At 39.4% G+C, this 27,313-nt stretch overlaps 1 protein-coding gene across 2 annotated transcripts; it reads left to right on the top strand.

Annotated features, from left to right (window-relative positions):
* Positions 1-398: 398 nt before the first annotated feature.
* Positions 399-27,313, top strand: atad1a (ATPase family AAA domain containing 1a). 2 transcript variants are annotated; one of them, XM_081365469.1, is made up of 11 exons: positions 429-516; positions 971-1,199; positions 1,501-1,599; positions 3,300-3,420; positions 3,558-3,758; positions 4,917-5,023; positions 5,133-5,222; positions 5,318-5,368; positions 6,779-6,948; positions 7,799-7,916; positions 26,921-27,313. In XM_081365469.1, exons 2-11 carry the CDS (start codon positions 1,029-1,031, stop codon positions 26,948-26,950), a joined length of 1,158 nt encoding a protein of 385 aa, XP_081221595.1. In that variant the 5' UTR covers positions 429-516; positions 971-1,028; the 3' UTR covers positions 26,951-27,313. The 2 variants fall into 2 exon arrangements, with proteins under 2 accessions (XP_081221596.1, XP_081221595.1); XM_081365470.1 differs by lacking the exon at positions 26,921-27,313 and having other exon boundaries at positions 399-516; positions 7,799-8,831.

The raw sequence follows: 27,313 nt of genomic DNA, 5'->3' as shown, positions 1-27,313 counted from the left end.
CCATGTTTCTGGCTTATTATGGAGGCTGATCCAATCAAAAGTGTTCAGTCTTTCTTTCTGGCACTAGTTTATTTGAATGTGCCAAGTCTGCTCTCATGTGGTCTTTAAAGGAACTGATGGCTGGATTGGTATACAGGACGCCAATAACCTAATATGTTCTACGATTTATGATAGTGATGAAGTATATTATTATAATAAGCAGACCCTGTATCTGGATAGAACACATTCATGTATCCTTAGGGACTTAGATATTTTGATAGGCTATGTCAAGCAAGTTCGGTGTAATTTTATTTATTTATTGTTTTTTTTTTTTTTTTGTCTTGGATTTGATTTTGTGTTGAGCCTTCCATGTCAGTTTCTTATTGGAAATATAGTATTCATGTCATTTTGCATTCAATACATATATATTTTTTAAAACTCAGAGAGGAACCTCTGTTTAGAGTAATATTTTCCGGACGGCGAGTTTAGTGCGGCTGCACAAGTCGATAGTCAAGGATTACAGTGATGCAGTGAAATGTGAGTGAGTTTTATAAAATATACTTGTGTTATGGTGTTAATATATCTTATGAGACTGATGCGACACTCGACTGTGGTTTCCGTGATTTCGGTCCCTGAAATAATCTCTAAATCTCACCTCTATTTTTATCTCTCAGGAAATGGCTTACTCATGCATTGGATTTAAAATATTTAATTTCAAAGATAACAATTATTTTCTAACGTCGTTATGTAATTAATTGAATCTGTTATTAATATGAATACTCTAGTAATATTAATACTATTCTAGTCTAAATATCTTTCACACAATTAGATATGAAGTCTACAATTTGTTACATATTCAATCCAACTCTTATTGATCCTTAAGTATATAATAAGAATTTGAAACAAGACAGAAGTTTAATGACATGTACCAGATACACTGATTGATTCATTATTTATACAGTCTATGATTTATACATGTGCTGTATTCTAGATCAACACACCCAGTTTGTTCTTCTTGCCCAATGGGCTGACAGCGGGGGCGGGCCAAGATGTTGAGTGACATTCCTCGGGACGCCCTTCTTCGCCCACTCACCCGGAATGAGGTGGTGGGGATGTTGGTGAGACTGACCATTTTTGGAGCTGCAACATATTACAGCATCAAATGGGTGGTGGACGCTTTTGACCCAACACAAAAACAAAAATCCCAAGCCAAGAAAAGGGTAAAGTTTTTTACACTTTAAATGACCACCTGCTACTGGTCGTGTGCTGCATTTGATTATAAGTGTTACTGTAAATGTTGTTCCAGTGAATATTAAACTTAATTTACAGATCATATTTCATGCAAGCCTGAAGGGATTTATTTCATCATGGCTTATTATTGATTCATCCCAGACACTCAAATCATTTCAACCAAAATACTCTTAATAGTGATAATGGCTTGACCATTATTTCTTGTGAATTATTATGTTGTATATTTAATTGATAGAAGTTTTTATTTATTGACTCCTGCACTCTCCTCAGGCAGAGCAGTTGATGAAGCAGATAGGCGTAGAAGGAGTCAGTCTGACGGAGTATGAGATGAACATCGCCACTCATCTTGTTGATCCTCGCAGCATCAAAGTAAACACCAATACTGTTGTAATCAATGGAAACCTATCATCAAATCACACTGTGTGTGCATCTCATTACATCAGTAATTTTGAAGAAAGGACATGCTCTTAAAGACATGATTTATTTATGTTGTTGATTGTCATTTTGCACTGTTCATATTCAGTATTATTATTCAAGCTGATTTAGAATATGTCAGTTGTGTTGACAGATTGGACATTTTTTCCCTGTTTACACCTATGAAGGTGCAAACCGATAATCATTGTTACCATAGGTCAGGGGTTCTCAACTCTGGCCCTCGAGATACACTTTACTGCAGTTTAGCTCAAACCTTGATCAAAATCACCTGAACAAGCTAATCAAGGTCTTCAGGATCACTTATGTGCTTCTCAAATGGAAAACTGCATCCCAGTGAGGCTGTGTCCTCCATAGACCAGTCCTTCAGGAGTTTCTTGGCTAGACTCCTCATCAGCATTAAACACTAGAATTAGACAGTCTTTGTGGCTACATCACACATGTTCCCACCCCCATGATTGCTGGCACAAAAATACTTAATTGTGGAAAAATACTTTGTATTAAAAATCATTATATTATTAACTTTGGCTTTCTGTTAATGCAATACAGTGAATGACAACTGTCTGTGGTCTCCAAGTGGCTTACATAATTGGCTGTTTAGTGTTTAGTTCACCAAAAAATGAAAAACAAATGCCATCATGTCGTTCCAAACCTGTAAGACTTTCATTCATCTTTGAAACACAAATGAAGATATTTCAAGTGAAATCTGAGCGATTTCTGTCCCTGCATTGACAGTCCACGCAACTACCACTTTGTTGTTTCAAATTGTTCAGAAAAAGATGGTAAAACTAATCCATATTAATTAAGCAGTTTAGTCCATATTTTCTGAAGAGACTCGATTACTTTATATGATGAACAGATTCAATTTAGATATTTTTTCAGAAATAAACATTTGAATAGTGAACATAAACTGAACCTCAGTCGTACTTGCTTGACGCGCGAGAACAAACCTCTTGCGGAAGCTCAAACGTGCTGTGTAACACACGAGAATGAACCTCGTTGGTTCTTGCACATCAAGCAAACATGTTTGAGCTTCCGTTTTCCACAACTGATATGTTTTATGATCCCTTTATGAACATTTTGAAACGACAAAGTGGTGATTGCGTAGACTGTCAATGGAGGGACAGAAATCTCTCGGATTTCATTAAAATATCTTCATTTTGGTTTTGAAAATGAACGAAAGTCTTACAGGTTTGGAACAACATGAAGGTATGGAACATGAGCACCCCTAGAAAGTTACAGACAGGTGAGTTTGATCAAGGTTGGAGCTACACAACTCTGCAGGAAAGTGGACCTCGTGGGCCAGAGTTGAGAACCTTAGTCAGGGTAGCACCATATTTAATTTTTGACAGAAATGTTCAATGCATTGAACTGTTGTTTAACAATTACCAATTGTTGAGCTGACAAAACATCTTTCTGGATAAAAACTCCATAAAACAGTAATAAAAGTTTAAAATTAAACCTTTCTACAGTGTGTGCCACTGTAAAGACTGTAAGTCTTTTCCCTCACAGCCATGTTTTCATCAGCGTTAAATTCAGTATGGCGTCTAACCTGACTAAGGTCTATTGGCCTGACGTCCCCCCTCCAAGTCAGTATCAGCCTATATGACTGAATATCTTCTTCCTTTCCTTGAAAGGTGACATGGAGAGATGTTGCTGGGCTAGATGAGGTCATCTCAGAGCTGCAAGACACTGTCATTTTGCCTTTTCAGAAACGTCATCTCTTCTGTGGTTCCAAACTCTTGCAACCTCCCAAAGGTGAGTCATGGAAAAAGCGATTGGGCCCTGAACTTGTCAGTGCATTTGGAGTTTTTGTTTTCCATCCTATTTTAGGATATACGAAATATCAAAGTGAAGTATGTTATTCATAATTGTTTTATATTGACGATTCCCAGGTGTACTATTGTATGGGCCACCGGGATGTGGAAAGACTTTAATTGCCAAAGCAACAGCGAAAGCATCTGGGTGCCGCTTTATTAATCTTCAGGCCTCCACTTTGACTGACAAGTGGTACGGCGAATCGCAAAAGCTGACTGCTGCTGTGTTCTCATTGGCGGTCAAGATTCAGCCCTGCATCATTTTCATTGATGAAATAGGTAACCACTGAATATGCTCTAAAAATGTACAGATATTTAGAGATTCCAGAAAGATAGGAAAAATATTACAATGCCTGCTTGTTTAACGTGCCAAATAAATTCTAGCACTACTAGAGTGATAAGCTTGTCTGTAATCACTATGGATATGCAGGTGTTTATTATTCATGGGTTTTATGGAAAACATGGTAAATGTACATTTGCATAATGACTGCAATGTTTTCGACTGTATTTTCAATGCTGATGACATTTGAATAATACTGTACTGTGACCCATCATCTGTGAAACTGAAGAATCTGGACGCTGCACACAGAGTCTCTCAGGCGTTTTGTCATAGTGTACTTGCTGAACAGTCAGTAAACGTTAATTATATTAAATAGTTTCTCTACTTTTAAAGCCAGTTCCGCATATTAAATTACAGATGCTGGAAAAGTAGTTGCTTTAATTTTGTTTAAAATGTAAAAAAAACTGTATATAATTTTACATAACTGTAAATTATAAATATTTTTAAATACTATATGAATTAAATATTTTATGTACACTACCGTTTAATAGTTTGGGGTCAGTAAGATTTTTTTTTTTTAAAGAAATAATGTTTTTAAATTGCATTAAATTGAATAATAATGTAACAAGTTTTCTATTTTAAATAAATGTTGTTGTTTTGAAAGTGCTTTTAAATTTTCTATTCATAGTACATCCCAAAAAAAAACACACAAAAAAAACATGTACAATGGCTTTCACCAAAATATTAAGCAACCCAATTGTATTCAACATGTTTAATAATGCAAATGTTTCTTGAGCACCAAATCATAATATTATAATGATTTCTGAAGGATCATGTGACAATGAAGACTGGAGTAATGGCACTGAAAATTCAGCTTTACCATCAAAGGAATATATTGCATTTTATTTCACAATATTACTATTTTTATTTTACTGTATTTTTGATAAAATAAATGCAGACTTGTTGAGCATTAAAGGTCTTCTTTCAAAAAGCAAAAAAATCTGACTGACCCCAAACTTTTTAACGATTCTATATATGTAGTGCTACATTTAATTTTCCCCATGCTAAATATAATTTTATTTTATTTTGATTTTGTGTTGATTTCATAGTGTGCATTATGAAATGTATATCTACATAAAATCTATCTCTTGTCTCAGATTCATTCCTGAGGAATCGTTCCAGTATGGACCATGAGGCCACCGCTATGATGAAGGCCCAGTTCATGAGTCTGTGGGATGGACTAGACACAGCACAAAACAGTCAGGTAACACACATGTAGGTTTCATAGGTCATAGGATTTCTTTAAAAGTGTTAGGAATAACACTTTCTATCATATAAAATGTGACAAAGTATAAGTGTATGTCAATGTCCAGGTAATGGTGATGGGGGCTACTAACAGACCACAGGATGTGGATGCGGCAATACTGCGCAGAATGCCTACTGCCTTTCATGTAGGCCTGCCTGTGAGTATGATCAACACACACACCTTTATATTCTGTTTTTGTTAATTGCACATCTTAATCAGGACAAAACTGAATTGTTTTTGGTCCATTTTCAGAATGCAGCTCAAAGAGAAGAAATCCTTAGACTTATTCTGTCTGGGGAAAACGTAAGACATGAAGCTCTTCTCTTCTGCACAAAAATTCATTCACAAAATATTTTGTCTGTTTAAATATATTGCTTATTTTAAAGGTGAAGTGGCATATATTTATGTATATTTACACTACCATTCAAATGTTTGTGGTCAGTAAAATTTTTTTTTAAATGTTTTTGAAAGAAATCTTGGTTACACTTTACAATACGATTTTATTTGTTAACATTAGTTAACTTAACTACAAATTATTGGTCAGGAAATTAGCAAAGTTTAAGCAAATGCACTACTTAAAAAGCCATTGCTATCTCAAAAAAAAAAAAAAACATCAAAGACTGAATGAAGTTTTTGGCAGAATATGGGAAGTTGTGTGTGTGGAGTGATGAATCATAATGAAACACGAGTTGCATGGTTAGCCTCCAAAGCGGTGTCTTCAAAAGGAAGCATCTGAGAAATATATTAATAAAGGCATCTCTATCACAGTGAAGAATGGAGGAAGAGTGTCATTGTGTGGGAGACTTTTTAGCTGCTGGTATTGATAAGCTACTTCACTGTGAAAAGACATTTAATGCTTTGGAGTTCCGGAGAATATTGCTAGCTTTCTTCCCATGAAAAGTTGTTATCTAAAGAGGAATGATCAGATGTTATTTTTCAACAAGACAATGCTCCTGCCGAAATTGACAAAAAGACAACCAAGAACTGGCTTGAGAACAAGTCCATCAGGCTTTTGGCCTGGTCAGAGCAAAGATTAGAACCCTATAGTGAATATTTGGTCTCACATTAAACTCAAACAAACTGGGAGACATTTTTCAACTGCTGATAAACTGCTTGAAGCCATTAACATTGAGTAGAACAACACGGACTCTTCTTCCTGTAAAAAAAAAAGTCTGCACGTTTACCCACACGACTTAAGCATTTAAAGAAAACAAGGGGCTTGGCTATTATGTGCTAAATTACTTAATCTACAGTATTTGTGCAATTCTTGCTAATTTCCTGACCAGTGATTAAAATTGGACCTTATGTAATGTTACAGAAGTATTTTATGCTTACCAAGGCTGCTTTTATTTCATCAAAATGTCACATGTTCCTTCAGAAATCATTCTAATAGGATTTAGTGCTCAAGAAGCATCTCTTATTATCGTCAACATGTATCAAAAGTTTTGTGGAAACTGTGACATTTTTTTATCAGGATTCTTTGATCAATAAAAAGTTATTATAAATGTCTTTACTGACACTTTTGATCAATTTAGTGCACCCTTGCTTAATAAAAAAACTGACCGCAAAACTTTTGGATGGTTGTGTGTGTATGTGTGTGTGTGTATATATATATATATATATATATATATATATATATATATATATATATATATATATATATATATATATATATAGATAAATATTTTTATTTGAATCTTTATTTTTCATCAGTTAAGTAACGCGATTAACCTGAAGGAAATAGCGGGGCAAACCGAGGGCTACTCCGGCAGTGATCTGAAAGAGCTGTGCAGGGACGCCGCCATGTACCGCGTCAGAGACTATGTCCGCAAACAGCAGATGAAACAGATCGCACAACAGTTCCAGCTGGATGAAGAGGAAGAGTATGTCTAAGATGCTTGTATAATACACACACAATGTTAGCATTTTATTTGTGTGCACGAAATGAAGCTCTCACATCACATCCAAACCAAAGAGGTCTATAATATCTGGAGAAATCTATCCCATTAATCTCAAGTAGCTGGTTCATCTTCCTGATTTGTTAGAAGAGAAACAAACCAAGGTATTTTGTGAGTTTTGAGATGCTGTGTAAATGTGTTAAATATAATGTCATTTAAAGTTGGCATGAAACGGATGTTGCGATTGTCCCTATTATTTTATATATCCGAGTGAAACAGCTTCTCGAACAAGAACAAATGTAGGACGGGACTTGATTTGGACACTGATTGGATCGTTAGATGGTTGTGGTTTGCTATTGTTGGATCTCATGTGAGTGACAGGTTGTCCCGTCCTCACGCCAGTAAACGTTTCATCAGAGAAGAGAAGAGATGAAGTTGCAAGAGGGAGGGAAAGTAATTTTGATTAAAGATTACGAGGGCATGAGAATAAAAAAAAAAATTATGTGCAGGTATAAATCATTCATAATAAATACTATAAGATTCCATTAAAGAAAAAAAACAAGAATTGTTCATTATGATTTCATGGTGAATTTAAATATTTTTTCCACGGTAAATAATGTCACAATGCACAAAAAGTCAATGTATTGTGACAATGCAGTTGCTCAGCTGGTTCATCTTCATGTTTTGTTAAAAGAGAAACAATTCAAGATATTCTTCAGAGTTTTGAAGTGCTATTTATATATGTAGGAGTGAATGTAAATGTATATAACTCACTAAAATCTAGCAAAACTCATGTCACTGATTTTGTCCCTGGTGTCCTCTGGTGTGTCCTCAGGCATTTGGACGGCACGCAGCTGAGGCCCGTGACTCAACTGGACCTGATGTTTGGCCTAGATAAGATGAAAGAGTCCAAACAGGCCACAGTTACAGCTGACCCAACAAATCTGAGAGAGGTGCCTCTGGACTGAACACCACTCGCTTTACACCTTCATACACATTTTCTCTCTAGCTTATTTCTTTCTGCCTCATTCTTTCTCTCCTTTTCACATTTCTGTTGCGTTTCAAAAATGACTACTTTGCACTATAATGAATTTACAGTCACACACTCAATACAACAACCATGTTTATGTGTTGTAACAACAATAATAATAATAATAGTATACACACATACATATTTCAGATATGATTATCTTTCGGGGGCATATTGTGTAGAAGCAGATATTGAACCACTTTTTGGATTTCAGAGTGAGAAATAAAAAAACAATCTTCGCTATGTCTATAAATGTTTTAGTAATCAGGACCAGATTTCCTGAAACACCAAGTGTAGTCTGTCTTATAAGGATGCATGAGTGTTACTCTAATGTTATACTGAATGATGCATGTGTGATCTTCGTTAACACAAATTTAGCCACGATAAGATGACTGTGTTAATTTGTGCAAGGGGCATGTCTGAGTCGTATTTTAACCCAAAATCAAAAGAAAATAAATTTGCATAAGGGAAATTAGTTTCTTTTCACCGTGACATTGTTTTCATGTCAATTAATTCTCAATTTATAGTACAGTAGTGTGATATATTGAAATGTATTATTTGTATTTTATATTATTTTAAATATTTAACTTCTACTTTACGACTTTATAGTATTAAAAATACTAAAATAAAATCGAATTATATTTATTACATTTGAATGAAAATCATTTTGATTTTATTATAATACTGTATAGTGTTTTATTACTGTGTATGTTTATATTATGAGAATAATTTCCAGTTTTTATCTTTTGGTTTTGGGCTGAAATATTTTTTTGTGAGATCCAAGTGACCAGATATTTATCATTTGTTTGTCTTAGTGTACAAAAGTTTTTGGTTGTAGAAATAAAAATAACAAAAAAAAAAAAAAAAAAAGTGCCACATCTCACACATAAAGAAATGGCTCTTGGGTATAGACGGCTTTGTATCCACATGAAGCAAGGTTGTATACTTGATCAAAGGGACAAATCACAGGGACAAATGGTGCTACATGTATCTACTTAGAATTAAATAATTTTTCATATTGGTTATTGAAAGATGTTAAACATCTGTCATATATTGATGTTCAGATTATTCAGAGTGTGTTTAGAAAGATTTCGCTTGGAAAATAACTTATATATCACTCGATGTGTCAAACCAGCATCATGATACTCATTTATCAGAAAATAATATAGGCACAAAGGTCACTACCAGTTTTGTCCGTCCTTACTTAAGTTTATGGCCTTTCACTAGCTCTAAATAAAAAAAAAAAAATTCAAAAGATTTAAGCAATTGTTTCCCCATTGGCTAAATATGTTATAAGGAAGCCGTATGTCTCCATGTTTTACTTTGATAATGGGTGTTGGAAAAAAACAAACATGTCTGGCTGCTTAATTAACTGTCTGTCAAACATTGCCTATTGAAATGGCAAATACATTTATTTAGATTTATGCTTTTATCGTGCCATGTGCATTTCCAATGATTTGACAATATGACATATTTAACATGTAAATGAAGCAAATGTGCTTGTTTGGCAAACTACTGTATGCCCACAGTAATTCCATGTTTGAGGAGAGATTTGGCTTCCTTTAGGCACCAGATGACACCTTTAATGCTGCTCTGTTCCACTTTGAATGTTTGTTGTTCTGCTTTGGTAATCAGGTACCTGGTTGTGTTATAAAGAGGGAAGGGAGGGGAGGGGAGGGGGGGGGGATGAACTCAGATCTTCTTCTTGCTTTTTGTTGCTACAAACCTTCTGTTTTCGCATAAAATATTGGTCTTAATGTTGGGATAATTTAGCTGAAAATACCTTTTCCCTGTTTATTTTGCAATCATTCACTCATATTGTCTGGGTAAATTTAAGATGAAATTTTCTCACCAATAAATCCCCACAGTGTGACTGTTGCATTAAGTGTTTTCTCAACTTATAATAAACCCATCTGGAATGTATTAAAGGGGTCATATAATGGTACATGCACTTTTACAAGTTGATTGTACTGAAATGTGTGTTGGTATTGCCTGTACACAACCATCATAAAATGATAAAAATCCATCGTGTTTTTTTTTAATCTTCTTATATGTTTTCCCCTCTCTCAAATCAAGCTGTTCGATTTTGTGACGTCACAAAATCGACGCCCCTCCCACGATGGTTGATTGACAGCAGCGTTTCAACACAGCCCCGCCCTCACGCCCTCGTGAGCGAGCTGTCAATCATAGCCCGCGCTGACCGGCGCGTTCATTGTTGATGTGCTGGAGGAGCACTGTCTATGAGCAGAATGGCGTCTAGGGGATTGGTGTTCTGTTCTTGGGTGTAATAAGGAACACAGCAGTCATATCAATGATGTTCCTAAATCCGTACAGCTGAAGACGCAGTGGCCGAGTTTTGTTTTCGAAGGGAATTCCCCACGATCAACAGCAATGCTTTCATGTTTGCGCGAATCATTTCACACACCAGACTGCTTTATAAACGAGGGTCAGTATAAAGCTGGTTTTGCTAAGAAGCTGCTCCTGAAAAAAGGATCAGTACCAACTATTCGTGTTCCCGCTGCACCTCCAGAAGAACTGAAGTGAGTGTAACGTTTTATTAACCTTTATATTAATCTTTATATTAATCTTTGCAAATTGCTTGCACGCTTCACGATAAATGCGGCTATTTTTACACTCAGGTACATTAAGGCATGTTTTCTATGTATGACGTTCTCAATATAATTCATAATCCCACGTTTGATGACGCGTTATGGTTATTGTGTTATTGTGTTACAAACGGTGTCTGCACAGAACAGAGGGGCGGGGTGAGCAAAGCTCATTATCATTTAAAGACACGTGCACTAAAAAGGCGTGCTGAAAACAGAGCTGTTTTTGACCAGGTAAAATTAGTGTTTTCTTACAATACTAATGAGAATTTTTAATTAAAGTTAGATTACAAACTTTTAATTTAGACCCTAAAGAATCATAATAACTTGTACAAAAATGACATTATATGACCCCTTTAAATGATTGTCAGAAGAGTCATGTTCTTGCAGTTCTTGATGTTGACATCATTCTTTTGTCTTTTCACCATCTCCTCACATGTACAGAGCGTTCTGTTCTTGCAATATGATAAAAAGAGGCAGATGTAAGAAAATCTGTTGACATTCAGCTCTTTGCTGTACTTTGTGCCTCGTTTGCATCAAAACTGCATAACCTTTCTTACAGTCATGAGTCAATTTTCTTTGAGTCATGAAGCTCTCTCATCACCTCTTTCTCTCCATTTCTCAGTAAACAGCCAAAAATAGAAACTGTAAGAAAATAGAACTGATGTCAATGAGTTCACACTGATCTGTTGCTTGGCAGTTTTTCTCTGTAAAAACGATACATAACTATGTATAATTGATAGTTATATAAGCTTTTATTGCTTGTATATTATAAAATGTTGTTTATAACCTGGATCCACTCAGAAAGAGAGAGGCTTTTTTCACAGTCCGCAGTAGGAGTCCACAAGAGGGCAGTATTTGCATTGCAATATTTCTGAGACTTTTAAAAGTTCTTCTTCGAATAGAAAACCCAAACCTCAGGAAAAGTTCAGAGAATTATGCTGTTTTTTTGTTTTTGTTTTTTCATGCAATTCAATGAATGGGAGCAGACACATATATTCTAAAAGTTCAAGTTCAAGATCTTTATTGTCATATGTGCTTGGTACAATGAAATTCTTATTTATGTAAGGAAACAATGTGACGTGTGCTAAATTGAAAGTCTTGTAAAGTCATAGTTTTATGTCTTGCATGGACCCAATTGAAGTCATTATTTACTGAAAATCTTGAAATCTGCCTTAGCTCTCTTTGACATTGTGTGGGACAAGTACAAATGTCCAGTTATAAACGTATAATTTTGAGTCTTTTTTTTTTATATAGGAATTAATTAATCCAGTTAAAAAAACATTCTGAATTGTTCACAAATCAGACGAATATGGTACTGTTTTTTTTTTTTACTTCCTCTTTCCAGTTTGAAAGTCCACATAATTGTATATAAATGAGTGGCTAGTATAATTATTCAAAATGTCTGCTTTTAGGTTTCCATAGAAAAAAACGAGAAGAAAGACTTATGGGTTTGGAACGACACGAGAGTGAGCAAATGATCACAGATTTGTCATTTTTGTTTGAACTAATCCTTTAAATCCTGACTTAAGGCAGTAAACCAGATCCACTGCTGGAAAACGCTTCCTTTAAAATCTAGATCTCCTGACTCTGTTTAATTCTCAACTCTGAAGCATGTGAATGTACGAGTAAAAACATTTTTTTTTTAAAGAAGTCTCTTGGCTCAAAATTAATTTTCAGCAGCAATTTCTCCAGTCTTTAGCGTCACGTTATCCTTCACAAATCAAGAAACATTTATTAATATTATCAATGTTGACTATATATATTAGAACTGACTTTATTTTCTTCCGCCTGTAAACTGTTAGTGCCTCAAGGACTGTCCCACAGGTCCTGAAGAAGGGTCGTTTATATATTAAATATAGAATTAAATATATACACTTCCGGTGACGTCATCAAACTGATGGCAGCTTGAAAGATTAGCTCTCTGACAAAGTGATAGAATTTAGCCCCAAAATACAAGAAACAAACTCGAATTACCATTATCGTCGACATGAGCCCCTTCTTCCAAGTACATACTAGGCGAAAACAAAAGAAGCAACTGCAATAGAAATTAGAGTGAAAAGCATGGGGGCAAAACGCAAAGTAGCCATTAAATGTCTGCCCGGATGATACTGTACTGGAGCGGGAAGGGCGCCGGCGAACCCGAAGAGACTGTCAGCCTGGCTATTCCCCGCGAGTTGCGTTATTTTAGGAGAGACAATTCTGATCAGCTAAAAGACATTAAAGAGGACATCCAAAAAAACAATGACAGATTAGAAAAAGCCGAAGAACGAACCGTGGGCTTGGAGGAGAGATCGCAAAACACTGAAAGCATAATGGCGGAGGTTCTGAAACTTCAGACGCAGTTAGAAGAGAGGATAACAGACCTAGAAGGCCGTTCCCGACGGAACGACATCAGGATTTACGGGGTCATGGAGGGGGCGGAGGGCAATTCGCCATCGATGATTGCTTTTGTCGAGGATATGCTGAAGGAAAAACTTGAATTGGAAACATCGCTATCCCTTCAGATTGAGAGAGCACATCAGGCGCTCGCTCCACGGCCGCCAGAAAATGCCCCGCCGAGATCAATCATGGTGAACTTTCTCAGTTATAGAAAGGAGGAAATTTTGAGAACTGCGTGGAGGAAGAAGGTTTTTGTCTGGCAGGACAGGAGAGTGAACATTGATCACGATTATGCCCCTGACGTACTTAGAAAGCGCAAGGAATATACTGAAGCAAAGAAGCTACCGGAGGAGAAGAAGATCAAGTTCCAAACCCTCTTCCCGGCCAAGCTACGGGTGTTTTTTCCAGATGCGATCCGGGTATACAACACTGTGGAAGAAGCGACGAAGGATTTAGCTGACAGGGGACTTCCCATCACTGTCATTCAGCCCCCTGGGACACTGATGGAGCAAATTCAACGTCTCACCTGGCGCACGGCTGGTCAGAAAGCAGAACGAGATCGCGCCAGAGACAAGCCAAGCTACAAGGAAAAGCTCCAATCTTTTAAGGCCCTTTCACACCCTACCTTGTTTGGTCCAGATTCTCAGATTTTTCAGTTTGATCCGAATCAAAATTACAGGTGTGAAACCTCCCCCGGACCACGGTCCGGACCAAACAGAAGAAATTTAGTCAGACGAAAAGAGGTAGTGCCTATGAAAGCATTTTCTGTATGGTTCAGACTTTCAGACCATTTACAGGAAGTTCCGGTGGTTCTCGTAGGACTGCTTGCAGTCTCCTCCTCCTTTCCGTGAAGAGTATTCACTTCCGGTGTTTGAATTCAATTAATGTTTGTTCTTTACTGTTATTGTGAAGCGTCCTTGAGCTTGGGAAAGGCACTATATAAATTAAACTTATTATTATTATTTCCTGCCGGCGACGATAATATGTTTGCACAAGAAGGACGTTCATTTAGCGATTTTTGAACTAGCCGAGTATAGTTGGTGCTGCAGGTAGTAATGCCGTAATAATAACAGTATAGTGGCAATGATATGCGTCTGTTCATTCATTCTTGTCAAAGTTACCCGCCGAATTGACAACACGCTGTCGTCAGACGCACGTCCGTTTACAAACCAATCAATGTCAAGATGCAGCCCACATAGATGATGACAACAGGATGCAAGTATGTCGTGTAAAGTTCTTTAGTGCGCTCGCATAATTGCAATATAAAAACAAACCAAAACTTACCAAATGTATCAAAACATGAACTTTGGTTTGGATCTTGGTGTGGACTTTCAGGTGTGAAAACGCCTTTAGATGGTACCCTGATCATTGATTCTATTAAGTTGAATTTTTTTATTTTTTTTGACATCAGCGTGAAATTATGGAAATGGATTCATCCATTTTAATAGTTTTGTGACGCTAGTGTTTTCATCTATACAAGGTGTGTAATAATGAATATCGGAGGACTGCTGTCGAACTGACACATGAGTGCAAGCTGTATTGCCAATGTGATCAGCATAGGGGGCCCTTCCCCATTGGACTGTGAAGGTTTTCCCTCGGGGGCCGTTCTTTTTCGGCTCATCCGAGTTCAGAAAAGATACCTCTTTATTGGAAGTCTTTAAAGTTTTTGTTTTGTTAATGGTTCTTCAATATTTTCATTGTGTTATGATTGTTCAACTGCTGTTCACTGAGCGGGGTGTCTGCTCATTTGCTGAATCATAGGAAGGGATGCAGGATAATTTGTGTGTTAAGGGGAAAAGATGTTAAATAATATTAAGGTGATATCTTTTAATGTTAATGGGGTGCTCAATCCAATTAAAAGAAGCAACATTTTCACAAAACTTAAAAAAGAAAGCTCAGACTTTTCTCTTACAAGAGACACATCTTTCACAGGTAGAACACATCAAACTGATGTTTTTTTTTTCATCCTCTCATAAATCTGTCCATAAGAGGGGAGTGGCAATACTAATATCAAAACAAGTAAACTTTGAACTTATATCTACTATCATAGACAAAGAAGGTAGATGTCATGATTACAGGAAATGTATGGGCTCCTTAGTTACTCTTCTCAATGTGTATGCTCCTCCAGGATCAGATTGGTCTTTTTATAAACATATATTTGATTTAATGGCTACTAATTCACAGGGGATTACAATTTGTGGAGGGGTGGAGGGGACTTATGTTTGGCTGAATCCTAGATTGGATTCTTCTGGGAGTTTTTTAAGTCAATACAAGCCTATAAGTAAGAAAATGAATGTGATCATGAAAGAGCTGGGGATAATGGATGTGTGGAGAGATCTTAATCCTTCTGGTCGTGTTTATTCCCATTTTTATTCCCACAAAGAGAAATCTCTTTTTTCACCATGATTCGTTTCTCAGGAAGAAATAAATGATTTGTATACATGCAAGAAATACAGAAAAAGTTTAGATTTACTAAACAGAAATATTATGAAGTGGGAGGCAAATCTATTAAACTCTTGGCATATTATGCAACAGGCGGATAATTCGATCTACAAGATCCGTAATCCAATTGCCAAAAAAATAGAAAATGGCTCGGATGAAATTCTTAAATATTTTGAAATATTTTACAAGAATTTATAATCCCAGAGGAAAACAGATGCAGATTCCCAGGGGTCAAAGATTCTTGATTCTTTGAATCAACCTACAGTCTCTGCAGAAAACAATAAGAGACTATTATCTGAAATAAGTGATGAGTAGTTGAACATAGCTATTACGAGGTTGAAAGTAAATAAGTCTCCAGACACCATGGTTTCATCTCGGAATGGTATAAATCCCCTAGAGAGCCATTGTCCCCTATGTTACTTGCCACCTTCAATAAGATATTAAAATGTGTAGTGGTCCCTCCCTCATGGAGGGAAGCAATTATTTTGGTTATACCGAAGGAAGGTAAAGATAAAACTGAGTGTGGAAATTACAGACCTATCAGTAGGCACGTTCCCATTACAGATTGAGGTATTAAGGTGAACATTGATCTTTCTAACCAGATTACTCTAGAATGAGGAACACGTCAGGGCTGCCCAATTAATCCTATTCTATTTGCCCTATTCATAGAGCCCCTTAACCAGTGGATTAGGCAAAATTACAAAATTATAGGTATAGAAATAGGGACAGGGGTGCACAAGGTAGCTGCGTTTACTTAAAACAGCCAACCCAGTCTTTTCCAGAATTGATGTCACTTCTTGAGACACATGGATCATTTTCAGGTTATAAGTTGAACATACAGAAAACCCAGGTTCTCACTTTTAATTATAGGCCACCTGGTTTCATTACCAGAACTGGGAATCAGTTTCAATGAAATATCCGGGAGTAATTTTATTAAAAGATATATCAGATATACCAAGATTTCATATTATGCTCCTCTAATTACAAAAATTAAAGCTGAGATATCAAGATGGAATCATATCCCCTGCCCTCGCCTCGGGACTACACTCCTCTGGCTTCGCCTCGTCCCTTCATCCCTCTGGCTCCGTTGGGCTCCTCACTCCCTCCAGCTCCACCCTGGTCCCTCCTGCCTTCTGTCTGCCCTTCACCTGCTCTTCGTCCTCCTCCCGAGCCCCCTCTCTCCCTCCCTCCCTCCCTCCGCAGTTGGTCTTTCTATGGCGCGAGGTCGCGCCTTCCGGGAGGGGGAGGTACTGTCACACACCTCAACGGCACTACATTTCCCAACATTCCAAATGATTCCCACCTGCACTCAATCAGCCATCACCTGATCACCTGCACCTGTATGTCATCACAGTGTATTTAAGTTCCTCCTTGTGTTCACTTCTGGGTCCGGTATTGTTTGTGTTTAGCACACTGTCTCGCATTGTTGGCTATTTTGTTAGTACTTGTTTAATAAACCTTTTTTTAAGAATTTATCTTCATCTTCGTCTTCTGTGGATTTCAGCGTTACAAATACAGTGCTATGCATAAGTTTAGACACCCATGCTAAAGTTGACTAAAAAGAGGAATAAAAAATCATCTTTTGGAGATTGAACTTAATGCCTTAATTAAAAAAATTAGGGAAAATCCAACCTTTAAGGACACCAATTTTCTTTGTGAATGAAAAATGTATCGTAAATATATAAATGTTCTTCCTTAAAATACAGGGTGCATAAGTCTGGACACCCCTATGTTAAATTCCCATAGAGGCAGGCAGATTTTTATTTTTAAAGGCCAGTTACTTCATGGATCCAGGATACTATGGAATTAAAATAGCCCCACATCATCACATAGCCTTCACCATACCTAGAGATTGGCATAGTTTTATTTCAGTTAGCCTAATAGCTGGTTTGATTTGCATTGAGAGATGATCTTATGGAAAGTACTCCATGCCAATCTCTAGGTATGTTGAAGGCTATGTGATGATGTGGGGATATTTTAATTCCAATGGCCAAGGGAACTTTATCAGGATGCATAGTTTAAAGTACAACTTTAAAGGCAATTTTTCTCAATGTTTAGATTTTTTTGTACCCTCAGATTCCAGATTTTCAAATAGTTGTATCTCGGCCAAATATTGTCCTATCCTAACAAACCATACATCAATTTCCAAAAATGTACCCATATGACTGGTTTTGTGGTCCAGGGTCACATATGTCCTGCCAGATGTTTTTGAGAACTTGCAAGTGCCTGTGGAAAAGTGGAGTAACATCTCACAGCAAATACTAGCAAATCTTGCTCAGTCCTTCAAGACGAGATGCACTGCAGAACTTAAAGCAGCTGGTGGAAACACCACATACTGACTGCTACTTACTGACCGCTCTCTTCAGGGACTCGTCATTCGATTTCTGTCCATCAAATGTCTGTGAAATTTGGTTCTATCTACTGTATCTATTCACTTTCATTAATATTGATGAGGTCTTGTCATTCTGCGGTTTCTTGTAATGATCAGGAACTTTAATACTGTCATAACATGCAAATGCAAATCACAGGAAAAGTGTTGCATTTATTTCTGATCATTTTCACTGGCTTTTTTGGAATGCACATATTTATTATAAAATTATTACAGTAAAACAAATGGCAGATGTCATCAGGATTGTGCATTGTTTAAAGTAGTGTGTTTAAAGCTGAGAGCTTGTTTTACTGATTACCACATATTTAAATGTTTAGTTAAAATCAGGGCTTATAGTGTCTCGAAACAGGTTTAGTGTACCTTTTGACTTGATTTGGTTACAGTAGTTTCATCTTTATAGGGTTTTATACAGTACAGATAGTTTCAAAGTGACTTGACAGTAATAAACAAGCAATAATGATCGGTGATGCAAACAGAATGCTATTCTGCTGTAAAGCAGCTTTAAAAAAGACAATAGCATAATTATTCAGCCAAAGTCAGTTCAGTGTTGATTCAGTTCCGTTAGATAACTGTGTAAAGTTCATTAATTATGATATGAGTTCAATTTAGCCATAAGCAAATCTACAGAAGACAATAGTGTCACTATTCAGCTTAATTCAGTTCATAGTTGATTCCATTCAGCTTAATAACAGTGTCAATGTTGCAAAAATAATTATGAAACAACGCTCAGTCTGCAGGAAACAGTGATGTCATCATTCAGCTCAGTGCAGTACAAGTTTTCTTTTTATCTAATCAGTCGGTGCAGTCAAATCAATAATAGTACTGAAAATTAAGTGTGCCCAACTAAGTAAGCCAAAGGCAACAGAGAAACCGTACTCGGTTACTAACGTAACCTCAGTTGTCTCTAGAAGAGGGAACGAGTACTGCGTAATATCTTACGCTAGGGGAAAATCTCTTTTCCGCAAGATATTGAAGCCAAAAATTATCCTTAATTTTGAAATAATGTAAAAACGCGTAACCGAGTACGTTCTCTTACGAGAGGTCTCTCGTACTGCGTAATATCTTACGCTAGGGGAACACAGTGTAAAACGCTGTGCGTGCTGAGATCCGTCACCAAAGTCACAAGGGCAGGTGCCCGGGGCTCATATAGTGCATAATCACCAGGGACTCGCAGAGAGTCCGGGAAGAGGGGCTAGAATAGCATCATTCTCGTAATAAGTAGCATCCTATAAGGAGCTAATCATATAAACAGTGTTCCACACAGTCAGGGTGAAAAAACTCAGCCTGGACTGAAAAATATTATGGATCTTACACCCAGCCCATAGAGTTATTTAATCGTTCAGCGAGCAATGCTCAAGCAGTTTCAGTATTCTGGGCCGATAGCATCTGGGCAGACACTACTGATTTACTAGACCGAAAGCAGCTTAGCCTGCAAGCCGGGAAACGCTAGGTTATAAAACCTTATAAATGTAGATGGGGAGGCCCAGCCTGCCGCCATACAGGTATCCTGCAAGGCAATCCCACTAGACCAAGCCCACGACGAGGCCATGCCTCTCGTGGAGTGCGCTCTGACACCCAATGGGCACTGCAGGCCCTTAGAAGTGTAAGCCAGCGCTATAGCGTCAACTATCCACCTGGATAGACTCTGTTTCAACGCAGCTATTTAGGAACGTACCCGTGCCTTGGTTTGAGTATGACTTTCGAGTCATTTGGCCCAAATTCCATGCACGTCGCGCTCACTGAGAGCGCTTGCAAGTCCCCTATACGCTTTACCAAAGCGACAGCCATAAGAAACACTGTCTTGAAGACAAGTGTTTGACATCTATTGAATGGACTGGCTCGAATGGGGCACCTTTCATGGCTTCCAAAACCGTAGAAAGGTCCCACATGGGGACTGAGGGAGGTCTGGGAGGATTCAGCCTCCTAGCTCCTCTAAGGAAGCGGATGACCAGATCGTTTCACCCAAGTGACTGGCCAAGCGTCGGTTTAGTAAACGGCGCTATAGCTGCCACGTAGACCTTGAGCGTGGATGGGGTCTGCCCTTATCCAGTAGCTCTTGCAGGAAGGAGAGAACCTCCATCACCCCGCAGTCCGGTGGTGATATGCCACGAGCTGTGCACCAGCTAGAAAACACAGACCATTTCGAGGAATAGAGCCATCTAGTAGACGGGGCCCTAGCCTGCATGATAGTGTCTAACACTCCCACCGGGAGGTTGGTGGGTACCCATTGGCCTATGGCCTGTGCAGCGGACTTAGTGGCGCGAAGAGCCAGGTCCGTGGCGCTTCTCAAGTCCGGCACGCTGATAGTTTCCGGTCCTTCCCCATCCAGCTTACGGAGAAGGTCAGCCTGGAAGATCTGCAAAATGGCCATCGAGTGCAACGCAGATGCAGCCTGTCCAGCGGCGGTGAGATGCTATAAGTGCGGCTGTGCATGGCTGAAGTCGTGCGGCAAGCTTTAGAAGGGAGCACCGTCTTGGCACGCCGTCCAGCAGAGGGCGGGCAAAGATGGGCCGCTACAGCTTCTTCCACCGGAGGAAGAGAAAGATACCCTCTGTGTTTAGCACCATCCACCACGGAGAATGCTGCTGAAACAGAGGTACGGACCCTGGCTGAGAAGGGGGCGTTCCAGGACTTTTGGTCCCTTTGCAGGAAACATCCATCCAGCCGGTTGTGCGCAGGTTCCGCGGGCACAGACCACTCAAGGCCGAGGCTCGCTACGGCCTGCGTGAGCAGACGCATCAGCTCTGCTTCAATGCTGGCCCTTTTCCCGGAAGGCTCGCGAGCAGAGGGGGCGAGATCCACAGAGCTTGTCCAATCCTCACTGCCCGACGCCAGGATAGAGCAGCTGTCATCCTCCACAGACGCGGCTTCTTCGTCGTCATCGATGACGGAAGCGGCGGTAGACAGTGGCCGCTGTCCGGCAGTGAGAGACTCAGGCAAAGCAGGCGGAGAAGCTGGCGGGCGAACCGGCGAGCTTCCACGGGTTGGAGGAGGTTCCGGGACCCACTGAGCACAACGCTTTTTACGGCGCGGCACCGCAGCGAGCAGAGGTGCAGACTCGGTGAAGGATGCCAGGCGAGTCCTCAGAGTCACCATGGGCAATGTAAGGGCAGCGGCCGTCAGCGAGCGTGAGAGCTGCATGGTCCTCACCCAGGCAGAAAACGCAGATGATGTGGCGATCCCCGTCGCTGAGTGGGGCTTGGCACGAGCCACAGAAGGTGTGAGGCATCTTGATAAAGACGCTCGGCTCTTTTAGAAAGGGAGTGTGCGTCGCAGCGATGAACACACACTAGCAGAGAAAAGGATATTATACGCCGGATAGTGTAGCAAGAACGGCATCTGAAGGCAGCGAGTTGTCGGCCAGCGGCTTCAGATGCGAAGGCTTGTCCCGCAGAAGGCTTTTTCGAACGGCGCGGCTTCTTCCTCTCCGGATCCAGCGATGCGTGTGCTTCGCTGAAGAGATGAAAAATCTGATTCTATCAGCCTGTCGAGCCGTATTTATAGGCCCAAGCCACACCTGTTTCGACGGGATGTGACGTAGTGGGCGCCCCCATTGGATCTGACGTCACGAGAGGCCTCTCTCGATAGGCTGCTGCAGTTGCCGCAGGGCAGCCAATTGGCGCGCGAGCCGTCTCGCCTATGTCTGCATGGCTGCAACGCGTTTTACATTATTTAAAAAGTAAGGATAATTTTTGGCTTTAATATCTCGCGGAAAAGAGATTTTCCCTTAGCGTAAGATATTACGCAGTACGAGAGACCTCTCGTAAGAGAACCTAACTCTTTCATGTGTCAGAAATGGAGAAAAAACTTTGGGAGAAATCAGGCTCAGTCGGGGGACCAGTCCTCCTCTGGACAAATGAACGAACATGGTGTGACTATGATTCAGGCTGCATCACAGCATCATAGTCAGAATGTGGATTGATATCATTCAGGGCATTTCATCCAGGTCCTTCTGCTTGAAGATCAGGATACAGTACATCATACTGGCTTCCAACTGAAGTTATCTTTTATCGTCATTTGACCACGTGTGTGCATAGTGGAAGGAGCACTGGTGTGCATCTTCATCTGACCCTCTGTTTCTTTTCTGTGGACCCTGATCTGCATCAATAAAGAAAAACAGAGCTGACGGGAAAACTGCATTGCACTTAAGGCTGTTTTCCAAGTATTATTCAGTGGCCCACTGTGATTTAATTGATGCGTTCACGAGTGATTTTATGCATTTTAAGTGCCCGAGTGAACGCGTTGTCATCTCACTGAACCCAAGTGCTAATGATACATTCAGTATGGAAATGTCTACTGGAGTTTAGGCACCTGCTGTCTACTACAGGGAGCAGGGAACAGAATAATGAAGCAGAGGCATTTCTCACAGGCCTCGGGGAGTAAGCACAGCTCCCGGAGCTGAATCCTGGAGAGGAACCCATTCTGGTTGTCTTCAGGAAATGTGCTAAGGTGGATGAATTGAGATAGAAGGGGAATGTTAACCCTTAAAGGGAACTCAAGTGATCTTAAGTGGCAGAAATTTGACTCTCTCAGCATTCTAATGGAGGATTACATTTTTAAAATGACAACGTAGCATTTATTCCCCTGGTGCATTTATTTGATGTTTTTTTTATGTGTTTGCACTATAAATAGTTTCCTTTTCTTTCTCTCTCTTGAGATGTGCCCAATATTTGCTGTGTGTTTCTTTTAATAGTGTCATGTTTCCCCCTCCTTCAGTTCTGAAGGGCATGTTTGAATTTTCTGTTTGTATATGAAGTTTGGTGTATTAATATTTCTTTGATATTTAAAAAAAAAAGAGACGACTTCTTGAGTGTGAAAGATCTTAGCAAAAAGCTCAGGGGAATTACTGCTTGAAGCATTTTTTCAGTAGCATGTGTTTCAAATCCCTCATCCGCCTTATTATTGCAATGAGGCATAACCTCCTGAGACTTCTGCTTTCTTCCATCTCAGATAGAGCTGAACTGAAATGTACGTTATGTGAAGCCCTGTTCGATTACATAACCCTTTTATCATGTTCCCAATTGTACAAAAAATAATCATGCAGCACAAGAAAACCACAAATATATGTTAGTGGTTTAATTAACGTTTGCCAGACTTTGTCACCGAATTAGAGCTTGTAAAGACTATACTCTCTTTAAAAAAAAAAAAAGGTTCCAAAAGGGGCGGCGATGCTATAAAATAACCATGGTTCCCCAAAGAACCATTTCTTAAAATAACCATTTTTTTCTTAGTGTATATGTTGCAGTTTAATTAAAGGATAATTCCGGTATTTAGCACTTTGAGTCTCTTTTCTGGTTTGTTTTGGATGAACTAGAGTGCTGGACACAGAAATTTTGACGATGGGTCCTGTCTCGACTTTTTGACTCGTTTAGAATCGCCTTTGACCGCTTCAGAGTGGCTGGCTACGGGCATGCACAAACATGTCCTTAAAGGGACACTTCACCCATTTGCATTAAGCTTTGCATTGTTAGAAACCCAGTCATACTATTGAATGGTCGTGCAACACTCTTTCATTTTCCCCTGAGACGGGAGAAATCTGTTATTTACCTCTTACACTTCCTCCTACAATGACGCAAAAATCGTCATTTTGCGTCATTGTAGGAGGAAGTGTAAGAGGGGGGGATTTCTGTTGAGACTCAGGGGGCGGGACCCGCTCACGCTACAGACCTATTACAGATCAGTGGGTGGGACTTTACTCTCTGAAACTGAAAGCAATATCCTCCATCTTGTTTGAAGCTAAGCTAACAGGCGCTGTAGAGACAGATGTAAAGTTATGACAATAGCGGAGGAGAGTGCTCAATATGATATAGACTAGAGGAAGAGGATTTCGGAAGTCGGATGCTTGAATCAGGTGTTTGTGGCTACCTTTACAAGCCGCATTATAGCGAAGAGCAGCCGAGGCAGAAGCCCTGCCTGCCGCGGACGAGGAGCCCGGACTGGGCCTGGCTCGAGTTAGGGCGGACTGGTGGCGCCGGTGATCTCACTATGCAACTACGAACCGCTACGAACACAGAGATAGAGTCCGTCTGTGGCAAAGAATTTCAACGATGACAATTTCTCCTGGACGAAATCTCTGAATCAGACGAGGACACGGACGTTTGTGTTGTGAACTAGTTTCCTAATTTCGCACCGCATATGTTCTGACTGAACATCCAGGTACCATGCAATAATTCACCTTTTCGAAAGAAATACAAACGAGGAGTAATGCACTAATGAGTTCGCCAACTAACTAGACATTTTGTGTGAATGTGAAATTAATTTCAAGCTCTGGTGGTAGCTAGACTTGTAGACGGAAGAGTGATTTCTCTTATAGGCAGATATGCGCTTTCTGGATTAGTGGGAGTGGCTTGCGGAGCTGTGCAATGTGGTGCATTGTGGGAGTTGTTGTCTTTCATACAAATGCGTCCTGAAGTTATTTTTTGTCTTTTCTCGGTCACAAAGGCACCAAATTCAAAATTTCTTTTACATTTCGACTACATATATGACCCACTTTAAATAAAAAACAATGTTCAAATGGGTGAAATGCCCCTTTAAAACAACCCTTAACGTTCGTTTTCAAAACTGTGCAACTCACCGAGTGGTTAGTGATGTTCGTTGATGTTAGTTGATGTTCCAAAAGCGTAGCGAAATACAGTTTCTGTCGTGTTTTATTTGGCATTTTGTAAAATCTCATTGATTTCTGTTGGAGGACTCATTGCGCGTTGATATTACTACGCTACCGGAAACAGAAAAGACGCTTCAGACTCAAATATCGAGCGGAAGTTTATACGCGGTTGTGAGGTATCTGAAAAAATAGTTCCACTATAGCAAATAACACGGATTGAAATCATACATTGCGCCAATATATTTGTTTTTAATCATCAACGAACACCACTAACCACTCGGTGAGTTGCACAGTTTTGAAAACGAACGTTAAGGGTTGTTTTAAAGGTGGTATCAGCGATTTCAGGCCCAAACATAAATGATCACATTCATCTAATATTTCGCTAGCTGCACGCCCCATAAGCATGCTGTCAAAAAACCGCGTCTCTCTAGGTAGCCTAGGCTCAGAGATCTGCACACAAAAACAGTTGGTATCAACATCACTCAAAACCAAAATAAATAGTGTTCCAACCAATCATCGACAGGGGCGGGTGTTGTGAGGTTTTGCGCTCGTGCACGGCTGCCTATGACGGCTGCACGCGAAAATCTCACAACACCCGCCCCTGTCGGTGATTGGTTGGAACACTATCTGTTTGGGTTTTGATTGTTTGGCCAAACAGACTGAAAACAGCTGTTTTTGTGTGCAGATCTCTGAGCCTAGGCTACCTAGAGAGACGCGGTTTTTTGACAGCATGCTTATGGGGCGTGCAGCTAGCGAAATATTAGATGAATGTGATCATTTATGTTTGGGCCTGAAATCGCTGATACCACCTTTAAGGACATGTTTGTGCATGCCCGTAGCCAGCCACTCTGAAGCGGTCAAAGGCGATTCTAAACGAGTCAAAAAGTCGAGACAGGACCCATCGTCAAAATTTCTGTCCACCACTCTAGTTCATCCAAAACAAACCAGAAAAGAGACTCAAAGGGCTAAATACCGGAATTATCCTTTAAGAATCTTTTTGAAACCATCAATGCCAATAAAGAACCTTTATTTGTACGAGTGTAGGCTGTAAACATAGGCCCTGTTTACACTTAGTATAGTCCTTTTGGTGTGTTCAAGCACAGATTTTTGTCCGAGACGCAGCGTAGAGAGGCGCCAAGACTGTCAGCTTTTGTCGCCGCTAGTTCTTTAACTTTAGCTTGTTGTGTCCCAGGCTTACCATTCCTGAATTATAAAACCCACTCACCATGTTCGGGGTTGTCTTGCGGCATTTTGCGGCAAGTAATATACTTAAGTCTTTACTGTCAGTTTTGATCAAATTAATGCATCCTTGCTGAATGAAAGAATGCATATTCGGGTAGAACACACTTCAAGCAAACATAAACACATGCTTGTGTACAGCCTAGAAATGATTAATAAGTCATGTGAGTTAATGGATGACTTGTAAAAACCATAAAGGGCTTCCCACGAAACCATTTTTGCCATGAAAGGAGAATTCTCTGGGGGTGATGACCTTTCTCACTGACAGGATGTAGCTCTATATTTGTGTCATGGTTGTATCACAGATCTAGATCTTCATATAAAAATGATTAGGATGTTCACCGCTCTCTCTCTCTCTCTATCTGTCTTTCTTTTCTGCTGAGTGGAGCTGGAGTCGGGATATAAAGGCCACCGTTCCATTACCACTGCTGATTGAGTCTAGGGCCGTTCTGAAAGGGTTTCAGATGAAAGTAGTGTGTAAAAATAGGGTGTAAAAGTGGGATTTGAAAGACCCTTTTAGACATCAGATAAAGGTGGCTATTGGAGACTTTATAGATTTGTGTGTGTGAGCTATTGGGTGTGTTTGTTTCAGTACCTGAAGCACCGTCTTGAGTATGTTTTTCAGTGTGTGTGTGTGTGTCCACCTCTTTAATCCACCAAGTAAAAGAGCCATGGATATCTGAACCCAGCTTCCCGTGTGTGTATTTATGTGTTTTTGTGTGAAAGTTAAAGCGTAATCAGTCTCATAGGATTTAAATGTATATATTAGCTTATATCATATACTAATACTATAAATATAATATAATATATAGAAATAAATGTAAATAGTTATGAAGGCTCGTTTGACTTATGCCAGTAAGACGTACCCTATACTGTACCACCCCTCGCACCCTAGCAAGTTAGCAGCCACATGCAACACCTTAGTGAAGAAAAAAAATAAATTAATAATAAATAAATAAAAAAAATTACACACTTCACTTTAAAAACACCATGCAGCTCTAATTATATTGAGTGTATACTGTGATAATCCCTCCTGACTTCCTGTTTTAGATCTGTGTACGGATGACATCCCAATGTCGTTCATGCACATAACGTGGGGCAGTGCGGACCAAGCCATGTGTCAGTTTGATGGGCATGAGTCACTGTGACAGCTCTATCAGATGCTAATAGAACAGGACAAAAGCACAGCTCCCACTCAGGAAGCAGGAGATGGGGTAATGATGCCTAATTAACTCACGGTGCCCTCTCCTCTTTCTCCTTTACAGGAAAGCAAATATGACTCACGACACTGTTGACCACCTGCTCATGCAATGATCCCAAGTAAAGATCAGCAATTCCTCCTTGGAAATTTAACCTTGGCTTAATCGTATTTCTTAGCAAATAACTCAATGAAATTGTAAAGTATTTGAATTCTAATTCTTGAATTTGAATTGTGGAGGGTGTTGTTTCTTTGATGTGACGTTTGATGTCTGACAGTTCTACCTAGAGGCAAATGCTGACATAAATTGTGGATCCTCAACATTTGTATTAATGGGATGCTAAATGAGGACTTTATGGAGTTTAAGACATTATTACTGCAATGTTTTTATTTTTATGTAAAGGTGCTTTGAAACAATGTTAAAAGCTATATTTAATAAACTTGACTTACATAAGCCCGA

Source organism: Scardinius erythrophthalmus (assembly GCF_964197995.2).
Source record: "Scardinius erythrophthalmus genome assembly, chromosome: 5".
In the NCBI taxonomy this organism is placed as follows: domain Eukaryota; kingdom Metazoa; phylum Chordata; class Actinopteri; order Cypriniformes; family Leuciscidae; genus Scardinius; species Scardinius erythrophthalmus.
This window is presented reverse-complemented; position numbering and strand designations above follow the sequence as displayed.